Consider the following 27,401-nt stretch of genomic DNA (forward strand, 5'->3'; position numbering starts at 1 on the left):
TATTAAGAAATCCCTCTGAATAGAACTTTCAAAATCATGTTGAGTCTTGTAAAGTTTAGAGTCTGTAGGACGTGGAAGAATGAAAACCTCATATTGAGAAAACGTCCCTAAAGCTTTGTAACGCATGTGTATATCCTCGCGGACTTCGGCGGCTGCCGTCTCCCACAAAGTGGACGGCTGTATTTGGATTACAGAGTGTTGTCGGGGGGATTCCGTACATCGCGTGGATACCAAACATGCCAGTATTTGTGAATCGACAAAACGTCATAAAAAAAGCATCGTAAAGTTTTGTTTTTGTTTTGAAATTAAACTAAACCTGGCCGATAATCTCAAAATGAACCGGCTGCTTGAGAAATTCGTCTTCACCTGCATCGTCTCGCCTAAAACCAAAGCAGAGGAGCGTCAGGAGGTTGTTCTCAGACCCACTAACAACATTTACAGATGCGGCGGCGCGGCGGCCTCGGCCTCTAGGGGTCCTCGGCGTCCAGGAAGTCCTTCTTGGGCGGGGCCACTCCTCGGTACCAGGAGCAGGAGCCGTCGGCGCGCTTGACGCAGGCGTAGTGGTTGGCCTGGCGCCCGTAGACCTGCTTCTCGATCATCAGGTCCGTCCAGAGGCACTCCTCAGGGGCGGAGATCTCGCAGGGCAGGGAGGGACAGCGCACGATCTGAGGACGGCCACAGAAGAAGAAGAAGAAACCACAGGAATCACAGAAACGCCTTTAGCCTGGTCCTACAAAGCATTAGCGTTCTTTCCCCATTCAAGTGAATAGGGAAGCTACTAAAGTATGGCGAGGTTTCTTCATCATTAATCGGATGACTATCAGACCACACACTAAGCTAATTAGCATTTAGCCCTGAAGCTAGTTTGTATTTAATTTTTTTACTAAATCTATAGTAAAATCCCCAAAGTTCTGTACATTTATTAATGATTTCTAACGAAGCTTAAATGTGGTTGATGGTTTGACAACAGCTGAAAACATCGGGATCATTCATTATTAAGGATATTTGGTGGCTAGCGCTAACGGCTATAGGAAAAACACATTGAACTGGCTAACAAAAGCTAAAAAATGTCCCTGAACGACTTGCTAACTGTCTGTATAAGCAAAAATAAACTCATATTTAAACTCTAAACCCCCACCTGAACCGAGCACATTTTCTCCAGTTTGGCTTTACCCAAATCTTAACCTCTTACCACCCGCCAAAACCAAATCCATTCTCTCCTCTATGCCATTGTCGTCACTTTTTATTTCCCTTATGTGTTATTGTCACTTTTTTATTACTTTTTTGCTGCTATTTTGTCACTTTTTTGCTGGATTTTTGTCACTTTTTTGCTGGATTTTAGTCTTTTTTTGCTGGATTTTTGACACTTTTTTGCTGATTTTTTATCTTTTTTTGCTGGATTTTTGCCACTTTTTTTTGCTGGATTTTTGACATTTTTTTGTTGGATTTTAGTCTTTTTTTTGCTGGATTTTTGTCACTTTTTTAAAAAGTTATTTATTAAAAAAAGCGAAAAATTTGACGAAAAAGTGACAAAAAAGTCACGAAAATTTGACAAAAATGAGATGACTGCCCAGCAAAAAAAGTGATAAAAAAGATCAATTTAGTTTTGTAGGTCTTAGCTTTCAAATGAGGTGTTACACTGGCCTACAGGATTTGGGTAAAGCTGAACTGGAGTTTGGTGCTCTCGGTTCCTGCGGGAGTTAAGAGGTTAATTTGGGTCGCAGCTTGTCATTAAGGGGGCTCGATTAGCCATTTTATACTCACTACTGCCACCTCAGGTCATACGTGTAACTGCACCTTCTATATTAAGCGCTGTTCCTTTAACCAATACAAAACATTTATAAAGATTCACTCAGAGCTTGGTGAGTTGTGAACATGTGGTGCAGAGAGGGAGAATTCATATAAAAGTTGAACGCAGCCCCACAGCGCCACCCGTTGGTCACTGCCTCGGTGGTCTGGACCCTTGACATTAGTTTTGTGAAAGTGCTTAATCTTAAAATATCCCAGTGTAAACATGAAGTACAATGAATGGGGGAAAAGTGTGACAGACGATGAATATAAAGCCAAAGACTGTTTTGTTTATGCGTCGCTATAATAATTATCTGTGTCCTCTCGGGGAAGGAGGTTCTGGACGTACCTTGCAGTCGCAGCCCATCTGGTAGCGCTGGCTCAGGCTCTTCTTCTGCGTCGCGCTCAGAGAGTCCCAGGGCATGATGTAGTCGCACAGAGTCACGTGCATCCGACCCCCGGACTCCGCTTTACCTGGAAACGAGAAACCAGAGCTGAATCCACACGCGAGAACAACACAAGCCGAGAGAAGCACCGGATCAAAGTTTTTATGATTAACGTTTGTCTTTATGTGAGTGGATTTGTTCTTTCTTACATAAATTGACCACAAATGAATCTTATCTATCATCAGAAACACTATAATTAAAAAGGCCTAAAAGTGCAGTGCTGCCCTCTACTGGCCTGACTGAATTATTAAGACACGTCACAGTATCTTGACCATCTCTGAGGAAGGTTACAGAGAGTGAGCCGTCGAAACTGTCAGGATTGTAAAAAACCCTCTGGTCTGATGGAAAAGAAAACGTTTTGCAAAATCCTTGACGTCTTTTATTAAGTGTGAAAGCATTGGAGCATTGTTCCATATTACCTTGTTTATAGAGTTCAGGACGGAATGTCATGAATTCAGTTTTACCATGGAAATCCGCCATGTTTGTGGATGCTAGCAAACATTTCCCATAGACTAGTTAAAAACGGTATAAAAAGTGTAGAAGAACAACGTGGAACAACTCTGTGAGCGGCCAAGTCACTGCTGGTAAATACTGTCCATGTAACTCGCTGTAGTGTCCACGTGTTTTAATGTGAACAATAACAACAGTACGTTACCTTTTAGAAAATAAAGTTTATTTATGCTTCATGCTCAGTGTTGGGGAGTCATTAAATACATGTACTAAAACATGTACAATAGGTTGCCTCTGGGGTCAGGACTCCCCTGTAAAGGAGATTCTTAATCTCACTGGGACTATACTGGTTAAATAAAGGTCAATAAACACAACCATCTTTCACCAAAGAAAAAAAAAAAGAGTGGTGCGCACTGAATGGGTGCTGCTGCCGGATGCTCTCTCATCGAATGCAATTTCTCCATCTGTGAGATCAATAAAGTACCATCTTATCTTATCTTATCTTATCTTATCTTATAAAAAAAATAACATACATGTATATTAGAAGGAGCCATTTTGACCTTTTGACTTGCACCGCCCACCACCATGTGGCGCTATAGACTTGTGTTTATTTTACCCATATCAAAAGGGCCTCAGGTGCTGCAAGGTGTGAAGGTACTTTCGACCGTAGCAAAACGGCAAATATTGGAAATAAATGGACATCAAGCATTTTGTGGAATTTCCGGTTGTTTTGTGCTCGTCAGAAGAAACTCGTGTTGGTGACGTGGGTTCACGGCCACTACAACTGTTTTCTGGTAAAGTTACACTTTCATTTGAGAGTATTTAGATACAGTGACTTTCAAAATATCAAGCGAATTCATCCCTGTTCTCAATCTTTACATTTAAGCTCCATATTGTACATTATAAAGAACTTTTAATGTTGTCCTGTTTTGAAAATGAAATAGAGATTTAAAACGCCTCATGCCACAGTTCATACAAACACGTGTGTCACACAAGCACAATCAATGTGAAAGTATTCAAAGTATTCAGAATATTGTACTCTGATTAGACAAAGTAACGGAATATGTTACAAAAGACATTTTAAGGCAAGTGTTCAGTATTCAGAAACTAAATCAAAGTATTCTCCCCAACACTGTTCATGTTTGCAGTGAAAGAACATACACTAACACATTATGAATAAAAACACAATTTCTCTATTTGTTTATTATAGCTGCAAATCCCATGATGCTTAGCGATATGACATCACAATCCTGAACTCGACTACTATGCATCATCAGAAGTATCGATATTGGAATAGAAAGAATCTGTATCGTAGATCGTGATATATCGCAGAATCGTCACACTCGGCATTAACAGCAGCTCAGTGTATCATAAAAGTATCTGAGTACATCATAAAAGTATCTGAGTATATCATAAAAGTATCTGAGTACATCATAAAAGTATCTGAGTACATCATAAAAGTATCTGAGTACATCATAAAGGACCCTCTGACTCAGTCCTCCAGAGTAAGTGTTGTTTGTGTGTGTGTGTGCGTGTGCGTGTGCGTGTGTGTGTGTGTGTGTGTGTGTGTGTGTGTGTGTGTGTGTGTGTGTGTGTGTGTGTGTGTGTGTGTGTGTGTGTGTGTTGTGCATGTGGGCTCAGACGGGTGTTGTGAGTCTCCAGAGGCCTCAGTCAGAGCTTTGTCATCTTCGTAAGAACATAAACACGACTCCCGCTCAGATAAATACTGTCTGTTTAGACTGGGACGTCCCGGGTTAGACACTGTCATTAAAACGCCTCTCCCTCTGTCTCTACACGACCAGCGCTCTACAAACTCACGCCTTTCCCACAGGCCAAAACACAAAAGTCACAGCAGGTCCGATAATCCCAGAGCAGATCTCACCCGCGCCAAAGGAAGAGTCCCAAAAGAAACGACACGGGAGGAACGAAAGTGAAACTGCGACGTGGGAATCAGCGGATGGTTTGTTTATCTTTTGTAATTAAGTAGTTTGTTTATCTTAAAATCTTTTCTTCTTGGGGTAAAACCATAAAGATGAAAGATAAAACGTTCTGGGCGTTCTGTGTTGCATTATGGGTAACATTTGTCTTCACAACTTCCGGTAGCGTTTTCGTTCGCTCTGTTTCATCTTCTTCTAAATAGGAATCATATTTTGTAGCTGATATTTCAGACTTTGACTGTTCTGACCAAGGCTGGATCTAAGCAGGGGCTCACAGGGGCTCAGCTCGGGGGCCCAGCAGGTCGAGGGGCCCCTGGGGGTAAAGAGAAAAGGAGAGAGTTCTTTCCCTCTTTGCAGACTCTCTCACATGTAAGGCTCAATCAGGTCAGGTCTAAACCAAGACTAAACCAGGACTAAACCAGTTATAAAGGAGGTTTGCGCCATTTTCATCGAGTTGACACTGGAAAAAAATATGTACCTATAGGTCTGTTGCACCAAATTGTACCATTAAAAAAAAATATATATATAAATCTCTGTGGAAGGACCCCCTTTTAAACGTGTCCCCCCACCAGTCTGGCTGCTTAAGTAAAAAAAAAAAGAGAGAGGGGGAGAGAGAGAGACACACAGTATATGGGGGCCTTGGCCCATTTTACTTATATCCGGCCCTGGTTCCGACTCCCTACATTTGGGGTTCGTACCTCCGCGCCCCCCCCCTCCTAACGGGGCTAACCTGGAATAACCATCGTCCACTGGCCCAAATAATCGTCCTTTGTTCGGACGTATGGGCTGGATATGAGCTTAAATACTGGGGAGATCCTTGTGTAGATCGTGGGTATAGCTATAGTTAAAGATCCACAGGACATGGCAGCAACAAAGAGGGACTAGAGCTCCTTCCTTTGCTTCAGAACACATTTAAAATCACTCGCCCCGACGTCTAAATCGATCAGTGGTTTTGTTTATCCCGATATCCCCACAGGAGTTTCCTCACAACATGAAGGCGTGGTTGTTTTGGTACCTGAGATGAGGTACTCCTTCTTCCCGCTGGCGTCCAGAGTGACTCCACAGACGGCCGAGACCGGAGCCGTGAACACGGCCTCGATGTCCTGGGACGGGCCTTTGAACATCTGCAACGACAGGAGGGACGGTCAAGACTCCGGGACGGGGACGATGCAACACTTTTGGACATTACAGGAGCTTTTTCAAACATCGCCTCAGTGAGTGTGCCGAAATCAAAGCTAAAGGTGCGACAACCAAATATTAGAGCGTGAGAACTTTTATGTGTTCAGGCAGTGAACAAAAAAAAACGTAAATCTACAATTTCAGCAAAGAACTGGTACAACTACATGGACTAAAATAAAAATCTCGACATCTCTGGATGATGAAGCAATTTTTTGCAAACCATCAGAAATGAAAAATGTGCTGTCAAAAATCTACATTTACATTACTTTGTAGCTCGAAAAGATGAAGTCCTGAACAGACGACAAGACAGCAGATTTTTTTTTTTCACATTTTCCCCAATTTTTTAAAAACAATATTTTACACTTTTCCCTCAATTCTTTCCTCTATTTTCTCCATTGTCCCCCATTCCTTTAAACATGTTTTATCCATGTTTTCCTCAATTGTTCCCCATGTTTCAATTTTCAATTACAATTTTCTCCCCTACATTTACCCCAATTAGTCCCAATTTTCTCCAATTTCCCCCCCAATTTTAACACAATTTTTCTCCCGAGTTTTCCCTTTTTTCCCCATATTTTCCCAAATTTTTCAATTTTTTCCCCCATTTACCCCCAAAAAACTTTTAATACTTTTTCCCCATTTCCCCCTTTCTTTTTACCATATTTTACCCCAATTGCTCCCTATTTTCCCCTAATTTTTAAAATCAATTTTTTGCACTTTTCCACCATTTTTTTTTCCTCTACTACGAATTATTATTATTTTTTAAAACAATTTTCTCCCCTACATTAATCCCCATTTTGTCCATATTTTTTCCCAATTTTAACACATTTTTTCTCCCCATTTTTTTCCATATTTTCCCCAATTGTTCTCTATTTTTTCCCATTTTCTAAAAACATTTTTTTAAACACTTTTTCCCCATTTCCCCCTTTCTTTTTACCATATTTTCCCCCATATTCCCCCCCAATTGTTCCCTATTTTCCCCCAATTTTTAAAATCTATTATTTACACTTTTCCATAATTTTTTCCTCTACTTTCCTCCAATTTTTTTGGTTCTTTTTTTCCAAATTTCCCCCTCATTTCTTCTTGATTTGGTAAATTTCCACATTATGTTGTAGACGACATTTAACACCTGTCTCTTGTTAGAACTCAGCTGAAACCGTAACCTCTCCTCCTCTCTCTCCTCCTTCTCCTCTCTCTCCTCCTCTTCCTCCTCTCCTCACCTCCTCCTCCTCTCTTCCTCCTCTCCTTCTCACCTCCTCCTCCTCTCTTCCTCCTCTCCTTCTCTCCTCCTCCTCCTCTCCTCCTCCTCCTCCTTCTCTCCTCCTCCTCTCCTCCTCCTCTCCTCACCTCCTCCTCCTCCTCCTCCTCTCTCTCCTCCTCCTCCTCTCCTCCCCCTCTTCTCTTCCTCCTCTCCTCCCCCTCTCCTCTTCCTCTCCTCCTCCTCTTCTCCTTCTCCTCTCCTCTCCTCCTCTCTTCCTCCTCTCCTCTCCTCCTCCTCCTCTTCTCCTTCTCCTCCTCCTCTCCTCCTCCTCTCCTCCTCCTCTCTTCCTCCTCTCCTTCTCTCCTCCTCCTCCTCTTCTCCTCCTCCTCCTCTCTTCCTCCTCTCCTCTCCTCCTCCTCTCTCTCCTCCTCTCCTCCTCCTCCTCCTCCTCTCTTCCTCCTCTCCTTCTCTCCTCCTCCTCCTCTTCTCCTCCTCCTCCTCTCTTCCTCCTCTCCTCTCCTCCTCCTCTCTCTCCTCCTCTCCTCCTCTCCTCCTCCTCTCCTCCTCTTCTCCTCCTCCTCCTCCTCCTCCTCCTCCTCTCCTCCTCCTCTCCTCCTCCTCCCCTCGCTCCTCTCCTCCTCTTCTCCTCCTCCTCCTCCCCCTCTCCTCCTCCCCTCGCTCCTCTCCTCCTCGCTCCTCGCTCCTTCATACCTTGATCTGCTTGACCTCATACTGGATCCTCTTGATGGGATTCCCGTAGATGTCGTTCCCAGAGTCCACCTCCTTCTCTCCCACCACCTTGGCTCGGATCACTGCCAAACGAGACGAGACACACGAGACACATGAGACAACCTGAGCGTGTGCTGACGAGTCCACCTCCATTATCTCCTCCAGGAACCCAAACAAAGAGAAGACACCATGTTCTCGCTGATGCAGGACATTCATTCACCTGGAAACTTTCTGTGGCACAAAGTCTTAAATCTGTAATTAGGCACAGACAGGATTGTTCAACTAATTGCCCGTAATTTTCAAGTCTCGGTTATTTGGGACGTCTCATTATGTGTTTCCGCTTTTAACGATTTTAGGAACGACGTTGAGTTTAGTGATAAATAAAGCAGCGGGGAATCGGGAAACCTCCACAAAAGTGCTGAGCGAAGACAGTTCAAAATAAAGCAAACGATCTTTAAAAAGTCTTTCTCTTTAGGTGTCAGTTTCATCTTCCTTTTTCATTAATGAGATAGTAATTCAGACTCAGAGTACCCCCTGATCATTCCTATGTTAACCTCTTAACTCCCGCCTGAACCCAGAGGATCTTTTTCCTCATGTCATCAGATTATTTTTTTTTCCATCATTTTTTTGTTGGGTATTTTGGAACTTTTTTGTAATTTTTTCGTCATTTTTTTAATCAAATTTTTGTCATTTTTTGTCACATTTTTTGTCAAATTTTCATCACATTTTTGTCATGTTTTCGTCATTATTTTTTCTCAAATTTGTGTCATTTTTTTGTCACATTTTTTTTCTTTTTTTTTTCCTTTTTTTTAATCAAATGTTTTTCATTTTTTTTCTCATTTTTTGTCACATTTTTTGTCATTTTTTGTCACATTTTTTGTCATTTTTTGTCACATTTTTTGTCATTTTTTGTCACATTTTAGTCATTTTTTGGTTATTTTTTTTAATCAAATTTTTGTAATTTTTTTGTAATTTTTTGTCACATTTTTGTCATTTTTTTTATCCATTTTTTGCCATTTTTTTCGTCACTTTTTTCTCAATGTTTTCTCACTTTTTTGTCACATTTCCATCATCGTTTTCGTCTCAGTTTTGTTGCTATTTTCACACCTTTTTTCCAGAAGCTTTTGGATTGGGGTAAAGCCAAACTGGAGAAAATGTGCTCGGTTCAGGTGGGAGTTAAGGGGTTAAAGGGATATTTCAGGATTTTTGACATAGGGCCTCATTAGTTATCCAGAGTGTTGTTGATTTCTGGAGATATTTATATCTTTTAATTCATGCAGTCCTTATATTTGAAGAGTTTAGTGGTGCTAGGCTAGTGCTAGGCTAGTGCATGTCTATGGTAACTAGTAGCCTGCATTAAAAACCTCTTCAAAATCATGGGGTCGTCCTCCAAACGTTGCCATATCTGATTTGTAGAAAGCTCCTTTGTGAATTGTAAAGGTAAAAAAAAAAGTTTGTAAATGAAACTCATGGATGGTTTTGTGTCTCAGGGTCTTTGAATCACTGACAATAATCTCAGAGACCTGGGATGATTAGTTTTCAGGTTAAGCCCAGTTAAAAGAAAAACTACTGAAAAAGGACGTTCCACTTTATTAAGCAGATCATCATTTTCAAGCAATAAGGGAAAGAAAAAGGATCTCTCTGCTGATGAAAAGCGAGAAATAGTTCCTTTGACTAGGTATGAAAACCTTCGATATTTCATGAAAGATGAAGCGTAATCATCGTACTGATAAGAGATTTGTGGCTGATTCAGAGCCCACCAGACAAACACATCAGATTAAGAGAACAGTTGCTACAAAACCTTCTCTCCGGCTTCCCCTAAACTGTTCATTGAAGCTCGTGAACAGACACGGCTGCAGTGGCTCAGAAATACAAGAAGACTCATTTTCAAACAGTCTTGTTCACTGATGAGGCCGTGTGACCCTGGATGGTCAGATGGATGGAGTAGTGGATGGTTGTGATGTCATTAAGGAGGGGGCGGAGTCAGGGCTGGACTGGCAAAAAAAATCGGCCCGGGACTTTTGGGTCAAGACCGGCCCTCCAAAAAAAAAAACAGTCATATTCAATGCAATAGTCGAGGTGATGAGCAAAACAATAAACCCTTGGCTTGAACTAAAACAGTATAAGCTACAAATCGAGGACAATAGTTGCATTTTGTTTCTGCCGAATTCAAGCTCACGCCTCAGAGACTCAACACTTTAGTCTTTTCATTCATAACTTGAAGGAACTTTTGTAAAATTACTTAACAATCTTAAAATGTGCGTTCCGTTAATGAAGTTCCACTCGCGACTGCAACACAAATAAACTTCTCAAAACCAACCAAATTATCGCACTGTAGATGAAGATGAAACGGTAAAACTCACCACAGAGTCACAGAGGTGTGGAGTGAGAATAGAAGTCCCAAAAAGGCCAAACATTGTAAATCCTTTCAATGGAAACTAGAAGATTTACAAACTGCACTGACGACGAGGGGCAAGACAGAGTCACCTGGCCAACTCCCAGCATGCACTTCTTTGCAAACATTTGTCTAAAATGTATAAAAATAGAGGTCTAAGGTTCTGTGGGTCCTGGAGGGAGTTACAACAAACTATTTCCTCTTATATTCACAATGTGAGGGGCATGAGTGTTATGTCTGAGAGGCCCATCGCTCATTATACGACATTATCTGGGAACCATGACTCAAGAAAGCGTGCTACTAGAGGGGTATAAAAAGCGTCACATCCCTCTAGTAAAGGAGTTGTGTAATTGCATAAGTGTAATGATAGAGGATGGGCTGGCTTTTCCCGTTAATTGTGGGCTGGTGTCAGATATTATGGGCCTTATTTCGGCGTGATTGGCCCATCCGGCCCGAAAGTACGTCGGCCCACCGGGAAAACTCCCGAATCTCCCGATGGCCAGTCCAGCCCTGGGCGGAGTCATGTTTTGGGCCAGAATCATGGGGAGAGAGCTGGCCGGTCCCTTTAATGATCAAATCTTAATTGAAAGAGGGTTGCATTTTCATCTACGTGCAATTATTTGGACCCGTTATGCATATTATGTCCCTTTTAAATCCTCCACACGTTCCACAATCAATCACAAAACCTGCAAACAAACCCCGACGTTTGACCCGGGAGGGCATCTGACCCACTGCAGCTCGTATCTCTCTCTCTCTCTCACGCGTCGTGCACCTTCCACATAAAACCCCAGGGCGACTACATCATGCCGCTGGTATGTTCAGGGACCTGCGCAGGGTGGAAAATATGAGCGTTACATAAAATCATCCTAAAGTGAGCTGCTGGCGGTGAGCGGAGGAGGACTCCCCCCGGGGCGGAGCTTTACGGCCTGGACCAGACTCAAATATGAGGCTTTAATAACCTCATTCCGACGGCGCGAAACCCTCCGCCTCCCAGAGCAGGAAAGATCCAGACTTTCTACACCAGTGACTTCTGTTTAAACCAGGAAGTGAGACTCGGGATTTATCTTATAGACTTTTTCAGAGCTGATTGGTTTGTTATTGGTTCATTTACTGTTTTACATTTCCTGGAGTAAAGTAGGCGACACTTTTAACCCCTTAACTCCCACCTGAACCGAGCACATTGTCTCCAGTTTGGCTTTACCCCAATCAAAAAGCTTCTTGGGAAAAAAGCGCCTAAACAGCCACAAAAAATGAGAAGAAAACAAGGATGTAAATGCAACAAAAATGTGACAAAAATTCAACAAAAAAGTGACAAAAATTCAAGAAAATGTGACAAAAATTAAACAAAAAAATGACAAAAAATCAACAAAAAGTGACAAAAATTCAACCAAAAATGTGACAAAAATTCAACAAAAAAATTACAAAAATTCTACAGAAATGTGACAAAAATAAATAAAAAATGGGACAAAAATTAAAAAAAAAAAAAAAAAAAAAATCAACAAAAAGTGACAAAAATTCAACAAAAAAATGACAAAAATTCCAACATTTTGTAATTAATTTGCTGCTTCATTGAATAATTATTACTTACAACAGATGGCATCTAAATCAGTCATGTTTTCAAAAGTATTAAAATATGCAGTTTAAGTCAAGGCTGGTTGATGAGAATGTTGTGAGAAAAGATTTTTGGAGTTATTTGTTGAGCCAAACATTGAAATTCCCGAACTGGATATTATTGTTTGGTGAGTTAGGCACTGGCAGAGGTCAAAGGTTGGTGTGAAAACTGTGGCTACTATGGATCACAATAATGTCTTGAAACATGTATTTGTACAGTTCCCGTGAGGTAAATAAAGAGCTTGCAGGAGGATGGCAGCTCGAGCAGATGAACCTGCAGACAGTTGTTCACCAGCGCGTGGAAAAGGGAGCAAACATGGAACAAACTCCACACTGTCAGCGCCGAGGCTCATGTTTCCGACTAGGGATGTCACGGTAACCGGTGTAGCGGTAAACCCCGGTAAAAATGTTGACGGTGAAAATGACCGTCTTGTTTTGTGTTTTTATTATGATCTCGGTGAATAACCGCACCCGCGGTGTCGGCACGGTGAGCCTCACCAGCCACCGTCTCATCTGCTGCAGTTTCCGCGCATGCGCACTTTGTTGTTTGCAACCTTCTCTCTTCTCGAAGCTGGAATCATGTCCAACACGACAGCGCAGGATCTGTCAGCCTCAGAGTTCAGTTTGCGGAGCGTGCTGGAAAAAGTGTCTCTAAAGCAGCAACACTTCGAACCTCTGACTCTCCTGCGTGACCGTCTCCCACAGCTCTATAGCAGTAAGCTAACGTTAGCGTCTCCCTCTATAGCAGGAAGCTAACGTTAGCGTCTCCCTCTATAGCAGTAAGCTAACGTTAGCGTCTCCCTCTATAGCAGGAAGCTAACGTTAGCGTCTCCCTCTATAGCAGGAACCTAACGTTAGCGCTTTAGCTGAAATGCTGATGTGGGACTTTGGTTTGAAGGAGAATGTAACGAGTCGCCCCATAGTGCGGCCGCAGCACCACCGCCAGCATAAGCCGTGTCCGGATACCTCCGCACGATGGCACAATGCGTTACGGGGCTCCCAATGGCAGATTCACTCTCGCCGCAGTTTTATGAATTTAATAATGATCACTGATGGCATTTTCCCACATCTGCAAAGTGAAAGCTCACTGGAAGGACAACAACAATGTTCCTGATAAAGACGGTTTATCTTCGTTTCTGGCGCTATAAATAACACATGTAATACCCTCGAAATGATCAACAACACATCGTTATAGTTCCTTTACTTTGATGTGAAAAGGCTTTGTCTGTATTTTTTTATGTAACAAGCACAGTTAAACTTTTTTTAAACGATTTCAGTTTGTGTAGGACTATCAATGCTTTCTGAACATATTAACACACATTTAAAAAAAATACTGCGATAATACCGAAAACCGTGATAATTTTGGTCACAATCACCGTGAGGTAAACTTTTCATACCATGACAGCCCTATTTCCGACAACGCAATCCCTTTAGAGCCAACATAGTAATCCAGGCCATTAAAAAAGTGCCAAACACGACTGTATGTACACACGTGTGAGGATCAGGTGTAGCAGAGGAACAGACAGTCATCACGCAGGGGCCCACAAAAGGCCCGCGGGCCTCGAGTTTGACATGTCTGCTGTGAATCAAACCGATTTCACAAAACCAAAGCCGACAGCGTTTGCACAAACCCGTTGCTTCACTTCTTCCTTGTGAGACTTTGAGAAACGTCTCCTTCCGCTTGGGCAAACTCACTTCTCTGTTTCTGCAGAGAGGACGTCATCTGCAAACCCTCAGAGAATAATCCAGAGCTGGAGCGAAAATACAAACGAGGACGTCCCTGTGAGAAACCTGCACCTCATTATTTTGATCATGACACTGAGATGATGACACAGCAATATGTTTTTAACCATTCAGAGAACTAAGGAGCAGTTATTGAAAGTAACTAATGCTCTTGACACTGTTTAGAGTCATTTTAATCATTTTGCGTTTAAAAGACCTTATATTTGAGCAGCATCAGCTTCGTGGTTGTATAAGCCAGTGGTTCCCAACCTTTATTGTCCTGCGTACCCCTTGGGCTTTTCAGCAGTTGTCCGTGTACCTCCTACCTCAAGGCTGTTGCAGTTTATTTAGAGAGTAATTACTTAAAAGTGGTATTTGTAAGAAAAAGGACAATGCTGTGGTAAAAATAAACCTAAAATTCTCCCAAAGCAGCACATTTTACTGCAAAATATAACTTTTCCTATCCCCGTATTCCCCGTACCCCTGGTTGGGAAACACTGGTGTTAAGCTACACAGCGGCGGAGTGATCTGCTAGAAAATAGTCCCTCAAAATGTGATCATTCATGTGATGCAAGGTCAGTTATATTCCAAACATTATTGATACATTTATACGGTTAGTCTTAACCTGGCTAATGCCACTAAAGCAGTTCCAAATGATTCGACCTCACACAGCAGTCTGGAGACCATGGCTGGAATTTTCGCATGGATTTGGGAACCAATCACAGAACGAGGAGGAACGGCGAGATGATGACGAGGTATTCGATATACGGAAGCTTGTAGTTTATTTACGGATAAAAAAAAAAAAGTTTATTTACGGATCAAACATGACAGCAAGGCTTGAGACCGTGTTCTAAATAGTTTAGCTCGAAAGTTTACAGCGGGTACGTCATACGTCATATGTCATCGGATACGATTGGCCGTGGTCTCGTGCAGACGCATGAGAGACATTCGTATCGCCCAATAAACGGCTATGGACGATCGTAAACCACACTTGTCCTACCAGAAAATTAATTGGTGTCCCCAGACTAAATATCACTTGTGATTTTAGCCAGGCTAAGTTAGTCTGGTGTTATAAGTGATTTGCCTCAGGTGCTCTGTGGAGCGGGTCACACTGTTTTTAATGGTTAGTGCTAGATCGTATGCTCAGGAGGGACGGTCTGATGTGATTTTGTATAGATCTATGAGTTGGTTTGTCTAAAAATACAAATAATCCTAATCCTAACCCTAATCCTAACCTTAAGGTTAACATTTTCCTGGCCCTAACCTTAATTTGTGTCATGATATTTCACGTTTTCACAGCTGACTGTCCCTCCGGAGCATACGAAGCCTGCATTGTTTTTTAATACAGCTAGCCTGCATTAAAAAACAATGCAGGCTAGCTGATACCATAGACATGCGCTAGAACTGCATGAATTACAAAAAAACTATCTCCAGAAATCAGCAACACTCTGGATAACAATGAGGCCCTTTGTCAAAAATCCTGAAATATCCCTTTAATATAGAAGCTGCAGTTACGTGTAAGACCTGAGGTGGCAGTAGTGAGTATAAAATGACCATCTTGCATCTAGTCCCTTTAAAGTGACTTTGTGCCGGCTCAGACAGACCCAGAGCCTCATCTTTTGTCTGTCACCGACTCCCCTCCATCTGTCGGATCAAACTCTCCTGATTTGCTTCATTCTTCTTCTGGGAAAGTTGCGCCACCATGTTTAGCTGCCGTGACCACAGCGAGTCGCTTTACTGCTGTTTGGGACACGTTTATGAAAGAATCCACAGTTCAGTCAAAGCCGCCTCCAATCAGCGCAGACAGCGGCTTCATCCCGGCCCAGGAGCTTCACCTCGGCTCGAGTTTACGGTCAGCGTTCGGCCACAATGAAAGGAGCGGCGTCTGTGTGAAACCAGGACAGACCAAAATGACAGCGCGGGGTCAGATCAAAGGGAACCTGAGCTGGTGCTGTTCCCGGATCTTCTCTGGACGTCAAACCTTTACAGTTTGACTAAAGTTATCGTGGACAATCAGCTGTTTTGATCAAGTCAGTTTGCTGAATGAGTGTTTACATGCACTCCAGTTATTATCGGGATATTGGTCAAATTTATAATACAGCTCTTTATGTGGAAGGTGAAAATAAGTTGGTGCCAGTGCACATTAGGGCTGAAAGATATATCGTTATCGTACTGATATCGAGACATAATCGTTCAAAACATAAAATTAGAAAAAGCAAGATATAAACGACATAGATTTTCGTCAATGAAACTGCACTCAAATGCACATGTTTTTATTTTTCTGAAAATCATCTCATCCAAGCATCGTATCGTATCGATATCGAGATATCTGGCATGAATATCAAGATATGAAATTTCGTCCATATCGTTCAGCCCCAGTACATCAACTCTGCTAATAACAGAAGAAAAGGCAACTTCTGTGCCATTTTCACGCACCTCAAAAAAACACAAAGGTTCCTTATGAAGGGGATCAGTTTATGGAAGTCTTTGGATATTGTTCAAAAATCACTATTGTATAATCTAAAAATATTTATTATACGCCTCTTCGTAAGTAGAAGTTCCGTTGATTTGAATGTGATTTCCCAACGTTTTACCAGTCATTATTTTCTGATAAAGGACCTCTGAAAAAAATAATGACGCTGCCAATGGCAACGGAGTTGGTGCTTTCATATCACTCTACTCGACACTATCTGTCCCGTTACTGAGAGAGAAGTCGGGGGAATCGCTCGTGAAGTTAGCGTGAGTCTGACTTTCAACTTACCCAGAGATTCACCACCATTCCTCCAACTGCGCCTTCAGCTAAGTAGCTAGGCTAGCTGCTAGCCTTGCTGCTTCTAGCCTAGCAAAACGTTGCCGAGCAACGCGCAAACTTTTGGGAACTATTTGTCGCGGAAGTCATTAAATAAACCTTTCGACCTTCATAAAAGTGTACGAAGTTTATGTTGTGTGTGTTCAGTTGGCAAATGGCCGTATAATAAGTGGGATAAGTGGGCTTCGCGTCGGTGCTTATTTTCCCGATAATGACCAGTGTTCTATACATTATCCCTTACTTATAAGAAAAAGGTACTTGAAAAATACGAATGCAGTGAAAAAACAACACCAGGACTCTCTCGGTGAACTCCATCAGCTGCACCATCCAGCCCTGTCTCAAGTCAAGGCTACGCTCCGGTGTGGCTTGTTTACATGCATGAGACCCATGTGAGGCGTCATTGCTCTTCAGTCACAGACAGAGAAGTGAAGAAGAAAGTCATAGAGATTGTGCTTTAGACAGAACGGCAGACTTTTGCTGGATCAACAGCACGGTGGCACAGCGGTTAGTGCTCGTGCCTCACAGTTTGAAGGTCCCGCGTTCGATTCCCACCTGAACAAGGCCTTTCTGTGTGGAGTTTGCATGTTCTCCCCATGTCTGTGTAGGCTAGTGGTAAAAACATGTGCAATAGGTTAATCCTCCAACCAGATGTTTCTGACCACCAGCCTGGCTCCACATCATGGAGACGGGTCAAATGCAGAGACCTCATTTCTCTACAGAGATTGATAAACTATAACTTAACTTATGTATGCTCATTAACATGCACTGTACCGACCAAATAAATATATAGTACCGGCTCTACCCCTGGTCTGCGTCGGTGCAAAGACAGACTCAGGAAGAGGAAAGACAATACCCACAATTCTAAGCTGCTGTTGCTCAGAGTGTAGTTAAACACTTGTGTGGACACTCAAAAGAACAAGCCCCGTAATCTGATATTTTCACCGTGTTGTGCTCAAGGAAACAATTTAAATGAGCCGTTATTTGATCATAAACAGGGGACTGGAGTTTCCCCATTTCTCACAGACTTACGGTAAAAACACCACATCCCTGACACGGCCGTCACCGGACTAGGACTAATAACCGGGACACTCCAGCGCATGTAAACACACACAGGGATATTCCCACAGGTACCAGGACAGTGTGACTTATAAACGCAGCTTTGTACCTGGGCTTATACAACTCCACTCACTAAACTCTCTCCCTGGAGACGAGCCGGTGATGTCGCAGGAGAGACACATGATATGAATGTGAGGACGCGATGGCATTTTGGGTGAAATGTTCCCCAGTGTGGCTCTAAAGTCTCCAGACGGTCCAGCTCCAGCGGTCAGTGTTTGGTGGCCAGAGCCGGGAAGTCCCTGCAGTGGCCACAGACGCATCACTCTGGGCACATGTAAACACAGGGACATTACAGGAGGCTGTTTGTGCGTGCGGTCAGCGGCTCAGACTCCAAAACACAGAGTGGACCGAGTGTTTCAGATGTCACAGTTCGCCGCCAGTAGCAGCGTTCAATACAGGCCAAACTCTCAGGATGAAAGGCTGAGATGTGTTATTTAACCAGGAAAGTCCCGCTGAGACGAATAATCTCTTTTTCAGGGGAGTCCTGGCCTCAGAGGAGAAACTATTGCACATGTTTTAGTGGTAGGGGAATCACAGCTGCATCACCGTGCCGATACTGGGGGTTTGAGTATCTGCCGATTTCCGATATTAACCGTTACCAAGAAAGTTTCTTAAAAATGGCTGCCGTCTTTGTGAAAAAGTTATTCCGAAACGAGCAGATTGGTAAGAGGTCTAACGCCAAACCGGATGTGCGTCAGCGTCCGCCATGATAAGAAGCCTCCCAATTGGTCTGTCAGTTAGGAAGGAGTTAGGGGGAGGAGCCTCAATGCTAACTATCATAGCCACTTTAGCATAGTGACCTCTGATGCTAACTAACCGGTGATTAGGATCTATCTATCTATCTGTATCTATCTGTATCTATCTGTATCCATCTATCCATCTATCTGTATATCTATCTATATATCTGTATATCTGTATATCTGTATATCTATCTATATATCTGTATATCTGTATATCTGTATATCTATCTATATATCTATCTATATATCTGTATATCTGTATATCTATCTATATATCTGTATATCTGTATATCTGTATATCTGTATATCTATCTATATATCTGTATATCTGTATATCTATCTATATATCTGTATATCTGTATATCTACCTACCTACCTACCTACCTACCTACCTACCTACCTATCTATCTATCTATCTATCTATCTATCTATCTATCTATCTATCTATCTATCTATCTATCTATCTGTATCTATCTGCATCCATCTATCCATCTATCTATCTATCTGTATATCTATCCGTGTCTATCTATCTAAACAAAACAAAACAAAGCAGCACCAGAGGAGAGGCTGAGGCGTTCAAGGTTGTGGGAAAAAACAGTACTGCGCTGTAAACCAGTTCTTAATGGAATTATTATGTTCTAAATGTCCAAAAAAAGTGACAGGCTTTCATGAAAGGTACAGTTTAGCAAATAAATGTAAATCTCAAAATATTTACTGATTTCCGTAGCTCACTGAATGCAATAAGAGCAGAGTGTGGTCTAAACCAGAAACTAATTTCTTTGAGATAAGAGAATTAATGATGCATGAATGCGACAGTTGTGACAGTGGCATTGTGGCTAGAGAGACTATACGGTCTTCCTATTCAAGACACTTTGATGAGAATTACTTTATATTGTGAATATAGGCTACAGAGTTAAAAATTTTTTACATCTTCTGCTGGTGGTGTGCCTCGTAATTTTTCAATTCAATGTAAAAAATGTGCCTTGGCTCAAAAAAGGTTGAAAAACACTGGTCTAAACAGTGAGGAGGGGAGTGAGGGGCGTGAGGGGAGAGCCAGGTGAGGGGAGGGGGGGCAGAGTTCACTACTGACACCTACTGATGAAAACATTTCAAAAAGACATCACTTAAAGAGGGGGTATTATGCTTTTTTCAATCACATAGCACCAGTCTATATCACACTACAATGATGAGCAAACCTGCTGTTGGTCTGTAAATGCAGTAAATTAGAATAACTGCCTTGTATAAAATGTCTCTCTCAAAATGGCTGTAGTGAATGTCTTGAAATAGGCCTCTGTCTCTTTAAGAACCTCTGAGCCTTTCGGACACGCCCCCTCCACACGCTGTCTGTGGCATCAGTGGGGAGGGGGTTCTGCTGAGGAGCAGTGGTTGGTTACTCGGCTGGTGACGAAAGCTCGGAGGCGTCTCCAGGAGGTGGGGGCGTTCCTAGGAGGACTCAGGCAAACCTATCCCTAAAATGGCCGCCATCAGAGTTTTTACAGATTACTCAGAAATACGTGAATGTGCCAAGGCAACACTTCAGGCGTGTTTTTAATGAGGGAGTGACATAATAACATGATGGAAAGCTTGAAAAAGTCGATTTTGAATAATACCCCCCCTTTAAAGACTTTAATGCCCCACTGAAACACGGGGAGAACCTGCAAACTCTGCACGGAAAGGCCTCTCGTCGAACCCGGGACCCTCTGGCCTAACCGCTGTGCCACCGCTCCGCTCTCTGACCCCCGCGCCCCTCGGATCGCAGAGTTTTCGGGGTGACAGTGGCTCGGGGTGCGATGGAAAACATGAGGCGGCGTGTCTGACCTGAAGCGTGACATCAGCACATTTCTCCCGCTGCGTTTCCCTCAGAGCCGGCTGATATGTGGGTCAGGAGCCTGCGGTTTAACTCAGGGGGTATTTATGCAGCGCTGACTTCATCTGAGCGTTCCCACAGCTGAGACCCTGAGAACCCGGACTCTGGGAGGGATCGATATGTGGGCCACGCTGCTCCCCCCGTACAGAGTTCTGTTTTTGGGGAGATATGTTCTTATCCTGAGCCGCTGTGGGTCGACCTGAGCACCTGGAGGAAACCTGTCTGCTCTGAGCCTCTGAAACGGGGAAGCGCCTCCTGGGTTTGTCCCTGTTTCAGAGCGTGGTGTCCTGCACTGGTCAGCTCCTCCTCCTCCTTCCTCTTCCTCCTGCGCAGCTCCCTCCGACCCTCAACAGTCTTTCACCATCTTCTGATTCTTCATATTCTCCAGTGAACGAACATTAGCCAGAACAATAGAAGCGAGAGAATGGCTTAGCTTTGAGTCTTGCCCAGATACCTCCTCGTTTCTCCCTTCCTTGTTTCCTGTAGCGCCTCTTGTGACGCCTCCACTGTGCTGCAGGTGTGGGGGCTCTTGGTGCCTCTTCAGTGTATCAGAAGAAGAAATTTGTAGGTCTCAAATGTCTTTAGCTAACCCTAACCCTAACCCTAAAGTCACTACTTTCCGGGGTTAGCATAGCTGCTGCGTCGTTAGCATTTATCTCCGCTAACCCGGATGTAGCGATTTTGGGAAATATTACTTTTATAGCAGTAGGTTCAGCATGTTTGGCTCATGGGCCTGATAAATAAGTCTGTTCAGTAACTCTCTGTGGAGTTTCACAAATATTAATTGTGGTTTTAAAGAGTTTTTTTTGTAGTTTCTCGCACATCTGTGAACAACGAAGTCGAGCTGTGATGTCACCACTTTAACATATAAGCTGCTGTTTGTTTACTTTTTAAAAGCTGCTTCCTTCAGGACCATTATGGACTCTCTGCAGTAAAACAAAGAAAATCTGCTGACAAAAGTGGTCATGTCATGATACAAATATGAAGTTCCGATATATTGAGGCAGGAAAGTATCGCGATAAACGATATTATTGACTGATGATACTCGATACTGTCAACACTCAGGCATAAAAATGACACCTCTGTTCTAAAGGTGCATCATCTGATCCTAAAATACCACACAAGCTGCAATAAACATGAAATTTAGTAAGAAAGAATGGAGGGAAATGCTAATAAATGTACAAACGATAAATATCAAGCCCAAAAATGTATCGTTTATCTGTTTTTTATTGAACGATAAGTCGATATAGTATTTGTCGTGGCAGCCCAAGACAAAAGTATCCAGTAAAACCACGTGGAGCACAGAAACCACAAATGCAGTTCGCAGAAAAAGGCCCAAAACGCAGCTGTACCAAGAGAGAGGGAGGTTGCCCAGTATCTGTGATTTGGTTCGTCGTTCAGCCCTCGTCCAAACACAGGGACAAACTTCCTGCTTGAGTCACTTCTGCAAATAGACTTTTAGCAACAACAAGCCACGAGCTAAATTTAATTACACCATTCCGTTGGTCAATTTGTCGTCTCGCGGCCGAAACTCACCACTAATGATCCTGCACAGGTAGATAAGGCTTAATGGAAATCACAGACAATAACTAAGCTACGTCTGAGTCCAACAGCTGAGAGTTCCATCCATGTAAAAAACGATGGCCTGTTCCTTTAACCCCTTAACTCCCACCCGAACCGAGCACATTTTCTCCAGTTTGGCTTTACCCCAGTCCAAAAGCTTCTGGAAAAAAGCTGTGAAAATAGCAACAAAACTGAGACGAAAACAATGATGGAAATGTGACAAAAATGTGAGAAAACATTGACAAAAAAGTGATGAAAATGTGGCAAAAATGTCACAAAAATGTCACAAGAAATTGACAAAAAATTGACGAAAAAATGACAAAAAAATTGACAAAAAAATGACAAAAAATTGATAAAAAATTGACAAAAAAATTACAAAAAATTGACAAAAAAAAGACAAAAAAAAAGACAAAAATGTGACAAAAAATGACGATAAAATGACAAAAAACTTTAAAAATAAATAAATACCGAAGTAGAATTATGCAGGACTACAACATGTAACAATGTCTCTGGATATAAATGAAAGAAAACTGATTGACACTGATTGGCATTTTTATGTACTTGTAATCATTGCTCATGAAGATGTCAAAGGCTGAGTCAGTGTTTAAGCTGCTCAAGACGTTAGCATGCTACCGGTTAGCACCCGCTTCAACACGATAAACACATGTGGGGTTCACATCTATGAACACTGAGGAAATACTACAGTAACAGCTCTGACCTCTGACCTCTGTCACATGTTGTATCCAAGGCCAGATGTTTGTGGTTCAGGGCTTTCTCTCGGACAGGTCAGAGCTGAGCTGTTGAAGCTAAATGCTAACCGGTAGCATGCTAACTTCTTAACCTTTTAACTCCCGCCTGAACCGAGAGCATTTTCTCCAGTTTAGCTTTACCCAAATCTTGTAGGCCAGTGTAACGCCTCATTTGAAAGCTAAGATCTACACGTCATCAGATTGTTTTCCATCTTTTTTTTTTTTGGGGGGGGTATTCAACTCATTTTGTAACTTTTTTGTCATTTTTGTCACATTTTTGGTCACATTTTTTGTCATTTTTTGTCATTTTTTGTCTTTTTTTTAATCAATTTTTTTGTCACATTTTTGGTCACATTTTTGGTCACATTTTTTGTCATTTTTTGTCTTTTTTTTTATCAATTTTTTGTCACATTTTTTGTCACATTTTTTGTCATTTTTTGTCTTTTTTTTGTCTTTTTTTGTCATTTTTTGTCTTTTTTTTAATCAATTTTTTGTCACATTTTTGTCATTTTTTCATCACTTTGGTTCCAAGGTTTTCTCACTTTTTTTTGTCACATCTTCATCATTGTTTTCATCTCAGTTCTGTCGCTATTTTCACACCTTTTTTCCAGAAGCTTTTGGATTGGGGTAAAGCCAAACTGGAGAAAATGTGTGTTCAGGTGGGAGTTAAGGGGTTAAACACTGACTCACTGGTTTCTTCACATAAACGTCTCTGGGGCCGTGTCTTCTTGAGCAATGATTACAAGTACATAAAAATGCCACTGTCGATCAGTTGTCTTTTATTTATATCCAGAGATATTGTTACATGTTGTAGTCCTGCATAATTCTACTTCGGTATTCAAAATGGCCGCAATAACAACAAAAGTCACATGACTGAAAGGCATGTATAGGAACCGCAAAGATACTGTGCAGAATCCTCCCGCTCCCAGGCCTGTGGTGGAGGACCCGAGCCGATTACTTACTTTACATCAAAATGCCCTTCCAGACCATCACTTTAACATGATTATTCTTTTTCCAGTGTCTCCAGGACTTGGAATCCTATCTGGCCTTAAATTCCACCAGATCTTCCCACGCTGACCTTTATCCGTCTCCTCCTCAAACCGCAGCCTGTGTCTGAATCTGACACCGAAGACGACGGAGAGAGTCCGGGAAAACCCCTCGACATTCCTACGATTCCTGATTCAGGAAGGAGCGGCGGCGCGGGCTGTGGTCCAGAGGCAAATGAGAGTGAAATATTTGAGATTTTTGAAGCGGCTCCACCTCTGACTCTCTCCCTCCCTCTCTCTCTGTGTCTCTGACTCTCGGATGAATGAAGATCTGACCCAGGATCTGACCCAGGATCTGACCCAAGCTGCAGAGGAACCTTTTACCCAAGCTTTGACCAGTTTTATGTTTATAGTTTCACTTCCTTATTGGACGCAGACAGGAAGTGACATAGACAGAGGCAAACTATTTCAAACTGTTCCTGAAATACAACGATAATTATTACGTACAACAGATGTTATCCATCTAAATAAGTCGTATTTTCAAAAGCATTAACCCCTTAACTCCCACCTGAACCGAGCACATTTTCTCCAGTTTGGCTTTACCCCAATCAAAAAGCTTCTGGGAAACAGGTGTGAAAATAGCGACAGAACTGAGACGAAAACAATGATGGAAATGTGACAAAAATGTGACAAGAAATTGACAAAAATGTGACGAAAAAATGACAAAAATGTGATAAAAATGTGAAAAAAGAATGACAAAAAATGACAAAAATGTGATTAAAATTTGACAAGAAAATTACAAGAATTTGACGAAAAAAAGACAAAAAAGACAAAAAAAATCACAAAAATGTGATAAAAAATGGACAAAAAATTGACAAGAAAATTACAAAAAAATTGACAAAAAAATGACAAAAAAACGACAAAAAAATGACAAAAAATGTGATAAAAAATTGACAAGAAAATTACAAAAAATTGACGAAAAAATGACAAAAATGTGATAAAAATGTGAAAAAAGAATGACAAAAAATGACAAAAATGTGATAAAAATGTGAAAAAAGAATGACAAAAAAATGACAAAAAATGTGATAAAAAATTGACAAGAAAATTACAAAAAGCTGACGAAAAAATGACAAAAAAAATGACAAAAATCTGATTAAAAAATGACAAAAAAATGACAAAAAATGACAAAAAATGACAAAAAAAAGTGATAAAAAATGGACCAAAAATTGACAAGAAAATTACAAAAAAATTACAAAAAAATGACAAAAAAATGACAAAAAAATGACCAAAAAAATGACCAAAAAAATGACAAAAAATGACCAAAAAATGACAAACATGTGATAAAAAATTGACAAAAAATGGACCAAAAATTGACAAAAAAGTTACACAAATGAGTCGAATACCCAACAAAAAAATGACGGAAAAAAATCTGATGCCGTGAGGAAAAAGATCTCTCGGTTCAGGCGGGAGTAAAGAGGTTAAAACTTGTCATATGCACTTTAAGGCCTTCATTTTAAAACACAGATTATTGTTCTGTTACAGACAAATACTTTAGTGTACGTATCTAAAAAGCATCGGTATCATAAACCAAGTATCGTCAAAATACCGGAGCCGACATATCGTTATTTTCGAAACCAAATTGGACACAACAAGTCCGTAAATTTTGTATCTTTAATGAACTTATGCAGTAAAAATATCTGAGCAATTTCATAATGTAATGCAAGGCTTTTTTAATGTTATTTATGGCCTTAGTTGTGGCTGAATTCAATTTACGACTTTAGGAGCGGACGTTGGTTCAGTCAAGGGGAAACATTGTGTTACTCAGTCTTTAAATATCTGCTTCATGTCGCATGAGACTGAGCAACAAAAGATCAAAGTGACTCAAGTAAATGTTTAATCCTTTCAGGGCGAGCTTTTGTGTTCCAATCCAAGCCTATGATTAGCAGTACGTTCGTAACAGCATCAGCAAACACTGTATTTATTAGGGCTGGGACATAATATCGTTTTGCAATATATGGCAACACTGTGTTTAACCCCTTAACTCCCACCTGAACCGAGCACATTTTCTCCAGTTTGGCTTTACCCCAGTCCAAAAGCTTCTGGAAAAAAGGTGTGAAAATAGCAACAAAACTGAGACGAAAACAATGATGGAAATGTGACAAAAAAGTGGGAAAACATTGACAAAAAAGTGACGAAAAATTGATGAAAAAGTGGCAAAAATGTCACAAAAATGTTTCGTTTTTTGGTTTGTTTTTGAAAGACACTAGGTAGAAACAAACAAAGCTGTTCAAATACCTTACGCGTTTCGACGGACAAGGAACTACTTCCGTCTTCGTCAGGTATTTGCTCAGGTAACAGCTTTGTTTGTTTCTACCTAGTGTCTTTCAAAAACAAACCATAAAACTAAAGATTATTACTCAAGAAGACATAATGAATGTAATAAAAGAGTCACAAAAATGTCACAAGAAAGAAAAAATGGACGAAAAAATGACAAAAATGTGACAAAAAAAGACAAAAAAATGAAAAAAATGAGTTGAATACCCAACAAAAAAATGATGGAAAATTGATGAAAAAGTGGCAAAAATGTTACAAAAATATCACAAAACAATGACAAAAATTTGATAAAAAATGACAAAAAATTGATAAAAATGACCAAAAAAATGACCAAAAAAAATGACAAAAAATGGACCAAGAATTGACAAGAACATTACAAAAAAATGACAAAAAATGACAAAAAAATAACTAAAATGTGATAAAAATTTGACAAAAAAATGACCCAAAAAAATGACAAAAAAGTCACAAAAATGAGTTGAATACCCAACAAAAAAATGATGGAAAATTGATGAAAAAGTGGCAAAAATGTTACAAAAATGTCACAAAACAATGACAAAAAAATGACAAAAAATGACAAAAAATGACAAAAAATTGATTAAAATATTGACGAAGAAATGTGACAAAAAATTGAAAAAAAATGACGAAAAAATGACAAAAATGTGACAAAAAATGACAAAAAAGTTACAAAAATGAGTTGAATACCCAACAAAAAAATGATGGAAAAAAAATCTGATGACGTGAGGAAAAAGATCCTCTCGGTTCAGGCGGGAGTTAAGAGGTTAACAACGCCACATGTGCGCACAGATAAAGCCTAAAGCAAATCAGTGTGAAAGATTAGACAAAGTAACGCTATAAGAGACCATTAGAGGCGAGTATTCTGCTTCAGAGTAAGTTATTCTCTGAGCTCCGTCATGTGTCACAGTGAACGTGAGACACAAACATGAACCTCAGGCCTCCGCCGTGGCCTCAGTGACAGGTTTGTCCCTTTAACGCTGATGCGGTGGAAGCGGAGCAGACATGACTAGACACAACAGCCGCCCGTGAACCAGCCCGAGCTCCGCGCCTGCTCCGCCCGGACACGGCGGCCCGGAGGCGGCAGCGTCCCCGCCTCTGCCCGCGGAGCCCCGGGGGAAACCGCCGTAAACATCACTCACCTACGTCCGCGTTGCAGAAAGCCTGTTGCGGGTGCACGGGCGCGCAGCTGCACGCCTCCACGCGCTGCTCCGCGCGCCACAGCAGCAGCGGCACGAGCGCGCAGAGGATGCCGTTAACGGAAAACGGCATGTTTCTGTCGCAGGTTCAGATCCACGGGCGGCTGTTGTTGTTGTTGTTTTGAAGCGGCTGCTGCAGAGTCACGTCTCTCCGTTACGTTCTCGTTACGTCGCTCCCAAAGGTGCGCGCGCGGCAGATGCGGTGGGTCTCGTGCGTCAGCGGCGTCTCTCTGCGGCAGCGCTCGAGCTCCGACTGTTTTCGTTTGGGACAAAAAGCGCTTTTTATTCAGAGTCTCCTCCCACCGACACGAGGCACCGGCAGAGGGCGCTGCTCCGCCACTGCAAGGAAACATCTGGAGCGGGTCACGTGACTCTGACGATATATAGACGCTTAATTAACCCCTTAACTCCCACCTGAACCGAGCACGTTTTCTCCAGTTTGGCTTTACCCCAGTCCAAAAGCTTCTGGAAAAAAGCTGTGAAAATAGCAACAAAACTGAGACGAAAACAATGATGGAAATGTGACAAAAAAAAGTGAGAAAACTTTGACAAAAAAGTGACGAAAAATGGA

At 41.6% G+C, this 27,401-nt stretch overlaps 1 protein-coding gene across 1 annotated transcript; it reads right to left on the reverse strand.

The window, feature by feature from the left end:
- Window positions 1–370: 370 nt before the first annotated feature.
- LOC306978634 (metalloproteinase inhibitor 2-like) lies at window positions 371–27,111 on the reverse strand. The gene is made up of 5 exons (XM_079577287.1): window positions 26,774–27,111; window positions 7,710–7,810; window positions 5,637–5,745; window positions 2,138–2,262; window positions 371–665 (listed from the first exon to the last, which is right to left on the reverse strand). The coding sequence occupies exons 1-5, from the start codon at window positions 26,901–26,903 to the stop codon at window positions 468–470; spliced, it is 663 nt and encodes a 220-aa protein (XP_079433413.1). The 5' UTR covers window positions 26,904–27,111; the 3' UTR covers window positions 371–467.
- Window positions 27,112–27,401: the final 290 nt, after the last annotated feature.

Source organism: Gobius niger (genome assembly GCF_951799975.1).
Source record: "Gobius niger genome assembly, chromosome: 19".
Classification (NCBI taxonomy): Eukaryota; Metazoa; Chordata; class Actinopteri; order Gobiiformes; family Gobiidae; genus Gobius; species Gobius niger.